The 10,082-nt window shown below is 55.0% G+C and overlaps 1 protein-coding gene across 1 annotated transcript; it reads left to right on the top strand.

Annotated features, from left to right (window-relative positions):
- Positions 1-575: 575 nt before the first annotated feature.
- LOC137335178 (zinc finger CCCH domain-containing protein 13-like) lies at positions 576-9,839 on the top strand. The gene is made up of 5 exons (XM_068001899.1): positions 576-747; positions 1,372-1,500; positions 5,956-6,722; positions 6,972-8,947; positions 9,695-9,839. The coding sequence occupies exons 1-5, from the start codon at positions 576-578 to the stop codon at positions 9,837-9,839; spliced, it is 3,189 nt and encodes a 1,062-aa protein (XP_067858000.1).
- Positions 9,840-10,082: the final 243 nt, after the last annotated feature.

Here is a 10,082-nt window from a genome sequence, read left to right on the forward strand (position 1 = left end):
CTGGGCTTTGATGATATAAAGCCTCCATTATCTGGTCAGGTATAGGTGAAATCCAAGGCAGGACCCAGTCTGACAGTGTAGCACTCCCTCAGTACTGCACTGAACTGTCAACCTGGATTGTGTACTCACGTACTGGAGTGGGGCTTGAACCCATGACCTTCTGACAATACAAGTAGAATATTTGATGTCAAATCTGGTGCCATTTTTGTGCTGTAGTCAATGGTCAATTATCTGCAGAGCAAATACTGCAATATTGGGCTCAAATTTCAAAGGGCAGCAGGATGGCAGCGGGGGGATCAATGGCAAACCCGGATAACAAAAACTTACCATTCCCCACGCGATCGGGAGTTAATTCATGCCCCTTAATGTGGCTTCCGGGTTTGCCGTCCGAAAGCTGCGCAGTGGGCGGATTGCGCACCCACATGACAGACTGTCGGCTGGAGCATCTGGATTTAAAGGGCCATTGTTCCAATGGATTTTGCTGGAGCAAAGACCAAAATGACACATTGGAGCAGCACAGGGGCAAGGCTGCTCCACTGGGTCTTGATGCCTCACCTCAGGTTCTACCGGCTAGGATGAGGAGGAGGGAACTGTTTTACCCGGCTGACAGGAGTAAGCGCCCTGCTTCTGCCACCAAGAAGGTCTGGCTCGAGGTGGCAGAGGAGGTCACCAGCAGCAACAACATCTGCTGCACTTGGGTCAAGCGCAGGAAGCGCGTCAAAGACCTAACTAGGTCAACAGAAGTAAGTATACTTCCTGATTCTCCTACATTTCATGGTGCACATAACCTCCCCCACCTCATTCTGCACTGCCAAGACTACTCCATCATATCACTCCTCACACCCAGTTAAGGCTCACCCTCAACTTACCTGCACTTCCTCAGCACTTCCTCACCTCCCCATTTGTGACCCCACCACTACCTCTCACCCCAATCCTGATCCAACGTGATGTCTCTGTCTGATACTCACCCTCTGATGCATCTCTTTCACGGTCAGCCTCACCCAAAGCAATGCATTCATCGGCTGACCACTTCACCATCACTCACTCACACGTCTGTTCTTTCTCCCCTTCTAGGAGGAGAGAGCGTAAAATGCACGCGAGAGGGCGAGGACCGGAGGGGGGCCACAACAAATAGTCGTCCTTACAGACGCAGAGGAGGAGGCGCTGGAGCTCAGCCGAACCCTCGAGTGCCTGTCCGTCGGGGACGGTGAGACTGGCACCCGACAAACGTCTGGTGACATAACTTTAACATTCATCACACACGATATGAATTGATGTTAACAATGCTTGGCATATTGAACACCTCAGTATGCTCATCGCAACATGACACATCTGTGATGATGCTTAATATTGCCTTCTGTTCTCGTACAGGCCCTTCAGCAACCGCAGTGATGGCAGAGGGCGATTCCTCAGAGGAGGTCCCGGCCTCTGAGGGTACACTATCACATCTTAGCGAGCCATCCACCAGCGCAGATACTCACACCTCGGTTGGTCCTAGTAGTAAGTTAGTTGGGTTGGCACCTGGTGTGTCAGCACACACACGTGAGCACGAGCAGACACTGGTGGCAGGGGCAGCTGCGGAGAGTCCGCGTCGGTGGGCGTACTCCTCTCCAGGCTCTGCTCAGCTGGACACAGATGCTGAACCCCGGGGGGCTATCCTTTAAAAGGAGAATGATCGAGGGGCAGCAGCACATTTACGAGGTACTGGAACAGGTGCCACGCCCACTCTCCACAATAGCGTAGAGGATGGAGGAGACCAACTCCTGTATTAATGGAATGTTGGCACGGGTACAGGAGCCAGAGTGCCCCACCCCCATCCTGATGGTGTCAGTTTGAGGGGGTGCAAAAAGTTGGTCAATTTGTGTAAACAGAACAATTCTGAGCGGAAACCAAGAATTCTCAGTCTAAACACAAAGATCTCCCAGTCAAAAGTTTGTCTGAGAGAACGGAGTGCCCTGCTGCAATAACTCACTTTTTATCCCATTCTGTCAAACAGGGATTTCAATGTCCAAATGGCTGCCGGCTAAAACACGTCTCCTTCAACATGGAGTGTTTCACACAGCACAGGAAACACGCTGAGGCAGAATGAAAATCCTTTCCCTGCCTCAATCACCATAAAATTAAGTAATTTAACAACTTTAACTATCTTAATGACTGCTTTAAATATCAGCCCACCGGCTTTAATTGCCGACGAGACTTCCGGATTGCAGAACCGCGCGCACACAGCTGCGAATCGCGGAAGTCGGCGGATTGGAGCCGGCTTCCTTACCCACTCGGGATTTTCCCGATTTTCGTTGCCCACCCCCACCACACCTGGATTTCTATTTGAAAATTGAGCCCATAGTGTCTGAGCAGTAAAGTGGGTCCAACGAAGGCATTCTAAATCCATGCTGCTGGTTCAGACACAGTAAAAACACTTAAATCAAAGCTCAGACCTGACTGAATTTAATGAAAATTGCAGATGAGATGAAAATTGATTGCCTGCCAAATTGAGGATCTTGTTTGTAAATGTGTTGACTATCTGATCTGGAAAGGAATGTGTGCTTTACTTGATTCCATCCTGTATGACGTTGTTTTCTGATATAGTTCTAGTACAGTGCTAGATGGATTTGATGGCTTTAACCTTGTTCAAATCAAACGGAACCACCAAACGAAATGTCAAGTTCCCACACACCACTGGCAGGCCAATTCATACTGGTCAACCCAAGACTAAAAAATACTCACTTTTTTTTTAGCAATTATGACCTTTGCCTTAGAGTGTGTAAATATGTCAGATAGGATGATTGAACTCCTTTCTTGTTGACCTTAAAATGGCTATTAATTCCCTTCCTGTGTGCTGATCTGAAGTTAACAGTAGTTTGTGCAAAATATTAATGGTAACCTTTAAAATTACGCTTCATTGCCTGATTAGCTAAACTTTGCACGTGTGAAAACGTATTGACCGCTGGCTGAATGTAATCTGGAGATATTACCATTTTACAATATGCCAAAGGCCAAACTCCTGAGAGGCTAATTTTAAGTTAAATTTCTGGGCGCTTTTGTGGCTACTTCTGTAGGCGAAGCATTAGAAGGCCTCCTAAAAAAACAAAGGCGGAATAGGGAAGCATCGAGACAAATGGGGAATGATAAGAGGGAGTCAATATTGCTTTATGGGAGAGAGGTCATGCCTGACAAATCTTCAAAGAAATAATGTAGACAAGGGGATCTCAGTGGATGTTACATAAGTTATTGAAGTGGATCGGGAATTGGCTGAACCAGAGGCTACATGTATCGGCATGGAAGGAGGTGACCTGCAGGGTACCTCAGGAAGCAGTGCTCAGGCTAGTATTGTGTGCAAGAGAAAGATTTGCATTTACATAGCACCTTTCACATTTTCAGGATGTCCTAAAGTACTTCACGGCTCATGAAATACTTACGTTATGATGTAAGCAAACGTAGCAGCCAATTTGCACACAACAAGGTCCCACAAACAGCAAATCAGATGAATCAACAGTTAACCTATTTTTGGTTTTATTCATTGAGCAGTGAAGCTTGGTCAGGACACCAAGGAACTCCCCTATTATCTTCAAATAGTGCCATGGGATCTTTTACACCCTCTCGGGATAAAAGGCCCAAGAACAGAGCGGGAGCAGAAGCCCGAGAGCAGGGATAAAAGGCCCGAGAGGAGAGTGACAGCGGAGGTCCGAGAGTAGGGATAAAAGGCCCGAGAGAAGAGCGACAGCAGAGGCCCAAGAGCAGGAATAAAAGGCCTGAGTGCGGAGAGGGAACGGAGGCCCGAGAGCGGGGATAAAGGCCCGAGAGCAGAGCGGGAGCGAGGCCCGAGAGCAGGGATAAATGTCCCGAGAAGAGAGTGGGGATAAAAGTCCCAAGAGGAGAACAGGGATAAAAGGCCCGAGAGGAGAGCGGGAATGGGGGCCTGAGAATGGGGCCTCTGAGCAGGGATAAAAGGCCCGAGAGGAGAGCGGGGATAAAAGGCCTGAGAGGAGAGCAGGAGTGGGGGCCTGAGAATGGGGCCTCTGAGCAGGGATAAAAGGCCCGAGAGGAGAGCGGGGATAAAAGGCCTGAGAGGAGAGCGGGAGTGGGGGCCTGAGAATGGGGCCTCTGAGCAGGGATAAAAGGCCCGAGAGGAGAGCGGGGAAAAAAGGCCCGAGGGAAGAGGGTAAACTGTCACTTGGAAAGACATGGTTTAATCAGGGATAGTCAGCATGGATTTGTTCAGGGAAGATCATGCCTTACAAATCTGATTAAATTCTTTGAGGAAGTGACAAGGAGGATTGATGAGGGTAGTGCAGTGGATGTTGTCTACATGGATTTTAGTAAGGCATTTGACAAGGTCCCACATGGCAGACTGGTCAGAAAGGTAAAAGCCCATGGGATACAGGGAAATGTGGCGAATTGGATCCAAAGTTGGCTCAGTAACAGGAATCAAAGGGTAAAAGTCGATGGATGTATTTGTGAATGGAAATCCGTTTCCAGTGGTGTGCCACAGGGCTCAGTGTTGGGTCCCTTGCTGTTTGTGGTATATATTAATGATTTGGACTTGAATGTAGGGGGCATGATTGGCAAATTTGCAGACAACACAAAAATTGGCCGTGTAGTTGATAGTTAAGAGGATAGCTGTAGACTCCAAGAAGATATCAATGGGTTGGTGGAGTGGGCAGAAAAGTGGCAAATGGAGTTCAACCCGGAGAAGTGTGAGGTAATGCACTTAGGGAGGGCAAACAGTAAAAGGGTATACACAGTAAACAGGAATATAATGAGAGGGGTAGAGGAAGTGAGAGACCTTGGAGTGCATGTGGACAGATCCCTGAAGGTGGCAATACATGTAAATATGGTTGTGAGGAAGGAATACAGAATCATGGAATGGAATCATGGAAGTTACAACATGGAAACAGGCCCTTCGGCCCAACATGTCCATGTCGCCCAGTTTATACCACTAAGCTAGTCCCAATTGCCTGCACTTGGCCCATATCCCTCGATACCCATCTTCCCCATGTAACTGTCCAAATGCTTTTTAAAAGACAAAATTGTACCCGCCTCTACTACTGCCTCTGGCAGCTCGTTCCAGACACTCACCACCCTTTGAGTGAAAAAATTGCCCCTCTGGATCCTTTTGTATCTCTCCCCTCTCACCTTAAATCTGTGCCCCCTCGTTATAGACTCCCTTACCTTTGGGAAAAGATTTTGACTATCGACCTTATCTATGCCCCTCATTATTTTATAGACTTCTATAAGATCACCCCTTAACCTCCTACTCTCCAGGGAATAAAGTCCCAGTCTGTCTAACCTCTCCCTGTAAGTCAAAAGAATGGTCTCCATTATTAGCCGAGGTACACAATACAAAAGCAGGGATGTAATGATGGAACTGTATAAAACGCTGGTAAGGCCACAGCTGGAGTATTGTGCGCAGTTCTGGTCACCACATTACAGGAAGGACGTAATTGCTCTGGAGAGAGTGCAGAGAAGATTTACAAGAATGTTGCCAGGGCTTGAAAATTGCAGCCAAGAAGAGAGATTGGATAGGCTGGGGTTGTTTTCCTTGGAGCAGAGGAGGCTGAGGAGAGGCTTGATTGAGGTGTACAAAATTATGAGGGGCCAAGATAAAGTAGACAGGAAGTACCTGTTTCCCCTAGCGGAGAGTTGAAGAACTAGAGGACATAGATTTAAGCTGATTGGCGGAAAGATTAGAGGGGACATGAGGAAAAACTTTTTTACCCAGAGGGAGGTGGGTGTATGGAATTCACTGCCCAAATTGGTGGTAGAGGCAGGGACCCTCAACTCTTTTAAAAAGTACCTGGACCTGCACCTAAAGTGCTGTAAGCTGCAGGGCTACAGACCGGGTGCTGGAAGGTGGGATTAGAATGGGCACCTGCTTGTTCTTCGAGCTGTGGCGGACACGATGGGCCGAATGGCCCCCTTCTGTGCTGTATCTTTTCTATAGTTCTATGAGAACAGGAACAGAGGTCCGAGAGCAGAGCGGAAGGGAGGCCCGAGAGCAGAGCAGGATGGGAGGCCTGAGAGGAGAGCGGGAATGGACGGACCCCAGAGGGGAGCAGGAACGGACGGACCCCAGAGGAGAGCGGGAACGGGCAGACCCCAGAGGAGAGCGGGAACGGGCGGACCCCAGAGGAGAGCGGGAACGGACGGACCCCAGAGGGGAGCGGGAACGGACGGACCCCAGAGGAGAGCGGGAACGGACGGACCCCAGAGGGGAGCGGGAACGGGCGGAACCCAGAGGAGAGCGGGAACGGACGGACCCCAGAGGGGAGCGGGAACGGACGGACCCCAGAGGAGAGTGGGAACGGATGGACCCCAGAGGGGAGCGGGAACTGACGGACCCCAGAGGAGAACGGGAGCGGACGGACCCCAGAGGAGAGCGGGAACGGACGGACCCCAGAGGGGAGCGGGAACGGACGGACCCCAGAGGAGAGCGGGAACGGGCGGAACCCAGAGGAGAGCGGGAACGGGCGGACCCCAGAGGGGAGCGGGAACGGATGGACCCCAGAGGGGAGTGGGAACGGGCGGACCCCAGAGGGGAGCGGGAACGGGCGGAACCCAGAGGAGAGCGGGAACGGACGGACCCCAGAGGGGAGCGGGAACGGGCGGACCCCAGAGGGGAGCGGGAACGGGCGGAACCCAGAGGAGAGCGGGAACGGACGGACCCCAGAGGGGAGTGGGAACGGGCGGACCCCAGAGGAGAGCGGGAACGGATGGACCCCAGAGTGGAGCGGGAACGGGCGGACCCCAGAGGGGAGCGGGAACGGACGGACCCCAGAGGGGAGCGGGAACGGACGGACCCCAGAGGATAGCGGGAACAGACGGACCCCAGAGGGGAGCGGGAACGGACGGACCCCAGAGGAGAGCGGGAACGGACGGACCCCAGAGGGGAGCGGGAACGGGCGGACCCCAGAGGGGAGTGGGAACGGATGGACCCCAGAGGGGAGCGGGAACGGGCAGACCCCAGAGGATAGCGGGAACAGACGGACCCCAGAGGGGAGCGGGAACGGACGGACCCCAGAGGAGAGCGGGAACGGACGGACCCCAGAGGGGAGCGGGAACGGGCGGACCCCAGAGGGGAGCGGGAATGGACGGACCCCAGAGGGGAGCGGGAACTGATGGACCCCAGAGGGGAGCGGGAACTGACGGACCCCAGAGGGGAGCGGGAACGGGCAGACCCCAGAGGGGAGCGGGAACGGGCGGACCCCAGAGGAGAGCGGGAACGGGCGGACCCCAGAGGGGAGCGGGAACTGATGGACCCCAGAGGGGAGCTGGAACGGACGGACCCCAGAGGGGAGCGGGAATGGACGGACCCCAGAGGGGAGCGGGAACTGATGGACCCCAGAGGGGAGCGGGAACGGGAAGACCCCAGAGGGGAGCGGGAATGGACGGACCCCAGAGGGGAGCGGGAACGGGCAGACCCCAGAGGGGAGCGGGAACGGATGGACCCCAGAGGAGAGCGGGAACGGACGGACCCCAGAGGGGAGCGGGAACGGGCGGACCCCAGAGGAGAGCGGGAACGGGCGGACCCCAGAGGGGAGCGGGAACGGACGCACCCCAGAGGGGAGCGGGAACGGACAGACCCCAGAGGGGAGCGGGAACGGACGGACCCCAGAGGATGGCGGGAACGGACGGACCCCAGAGGAGAACGGGAACGGACGGACCCCAGAGGAGAACGGGAACGGGCGGACCCCAGAGGGGAGCAAGAACGGACGGACCCCAGAGGGGAGCGGGAACGGACGGACCCCAGAGGGGAGCGGGAACGGGCGGACCCCAGAGGGGAGCGAGAACGGGCGGACCCCAGAGTGGAGCGGGAACGGGCGGACCCCAGAGGGGAGCGGGAACGGACGGACCCCAGAGGGGAGCGGGAACGGGCGGACCCCAGAGGGGAGCGGGAACGGGCGGACCCCAGAGGGGAGCGGGAACGGGCGGACCCCAGAGGGGAGCGGGAACGGGCGGACCCCAGAGGGGAGCGGGAACGGACGGACCCCAGAGGGGAGCGGGAACGGACGGACCCCAGAGGGGAGCGGGAACGGACGGACCCCAGAGAGGAGCGGGAAAGGACGGACCCCAGAGGGGAGCGGGAACGGACGGACCCCAGAGGGGAGCGGGAACGGACGGACCCCAGAGGGGAGCGGGAACGGACGGACCCCAGAGGGGAGCGGGAACGGACGGACCCCAGAGGGGAGCGGGAACGGACGGACCCCAGAGGGGAGCGGGAAAGGACGGACCCCAGAGGGGAGCGGGAACGGACGGACCCCAGAGGGGAGCGGGAACGGGCGGACCCCAGAGGGGAGCGGGAACGGGCGGACCCCAGAGGGGAGCGGGAACGGGCGGACCCCAGAGGGGAGCGGGAACGGGCGGACCCCAGAGGGGAGCGGGAACGGGCGGACCCCAGAGGGGAGCGGGAACGGGCGGACCCCAGAGGGGAGCGGGAACGGGCGGACCCCAGAGGGGAGCGGGAACGGACGGACCCCAGAGGGGAGCGGGAACGGACGGACCCCAGAGGGGAGCGGGAACGGACGGACCCCAGAGGGGAGCGGGAACGGGCGGACCCCAGAGGGGAGCGGGAACGGACGGACCCCAGAGGGGAGCGGGAACGGACGGACCCCAGAGGAGAGCGGGAACGGACGGACCCCAGAGGGGAGCGGGAACGGGCGGACCCCAGAGGGGAGCGGGAACGGACGGACCCCAGAGGGGAGCGGGAACGGACGGACCCCAGAGGGGAGCGGGAACGGATGGACCCCAGAGGGGAGCGGGAACGGACGGACCCCAGAGGGGAGCGGGAACGGACGGACCCCAGAGGGGAGCGGGAACGGACGGACCCCAGAGGGGAGCGGGAACGGGCGGACCCCAGAGGGGAGCGGGAACGGGCGGATCTCCTTCACTTACAGTTGAGACCAACTCACCACAAGCAGAAATTTGAAAGAGTGATGTCACAGGACAGCAGGTAGGTGATTGGTTGGTGAGTATTACCGTGTTTTGCTCTCTCAGTTAGGGCAGTGGGTTAAACTAAGAGCTGGGAAACTATAAATGTATTTTATTGTTATTAAATTAATAACTTAAACTAGATAAACTAATTAGATAATAAAACCAAAAATAACGAGTGAATAAAAACTGTAATTAATTAAATATATAAAACAAGGTCAGATAGAGATGGTAGGGCAGGTGGTGTGTTGTAACTGCAGTGTGTGGGAGTTGGTGGAGAGCAGCGAGATCCCAGGCAATCACATCCACAGTAAGTATCTGCAACTCGAGGAAGTTCATCTCAGAGTTGTTGAGCTGGAGTCCGAGCTGCAGACATTGCGATGCACCAGGGAGGGGGAGAGTTACCTGGACACCTTGATCCAGGAGGTAGTCACACCCCTTAGGTTACGTAGTAGTTTAGATTTGGTCAGTGGTCAGGGACAGCAGGATGTGACTGCAAGTCAAGCAGGTATGGGGACCCAGGATGTAATGATGGAGGAGACTCAGCCTTTGATCTTGTCGAACAGGTACGAGGTACTTGCTACCTGTGTGGATGAGGACAAAGACTGCAGGGAGGATGGGCAATTTGACCAAGGCTCCATGGTACAGGAGGCCATTCAAGTGGTGGGAGGGTAAAAAGGAATGTGGTAGTGGTAGACAGGGGGATAGATACTGTTCCCTGCAGCTGCAATTGGGAGTCCCGAAGGCTGTGTTGCCTGCCCGGTGCCAGGGTTAAGGACATCTCCTCACGGCTGGAAAAGAACTTGGAACATGAGGGGAAGGATTCAGTTGGCGTGGTCCACGTGGGAACCAATGACATAGGTAGAACTAGGAATAGGGTTCTGCTGAGACAGTTTGAGGACCTAGAGTCCTAATTAATAAGCAGAACCTGAAAGGTAATAATCTCTGGATTACTACCTGAGCCACGTGCAAATTGGCATAGGGACAAACAGATTAGATGGTTAAATGCATGGCTCAAAGAGTGGTGTGGGAGACAGGGGTTTTGATTCATGGGGCACCGGCACCAGTACTGGGGAAAGAGGGAGTTGTTCCGATGGGACGGGCTCCACTTAAACCGGGCTGGGACCAGTGTCCTGGCAAATCGAATAACTAGGGCG

Source organism: Heptranchias perlo, chromosome 1 (assembly GCF_035084215.1).
Source record: "Heptranchias perlo isolate sHepPer1 chromosome 1, sHepPer1.hap1, whole genome shotgun sequence".
NCBI lineage: Eukaryota > Metazoa > Chordata > Chondrichthyes > Hexanchiformes > Hexanchidae > Heptranchias > Heptranchias perlo.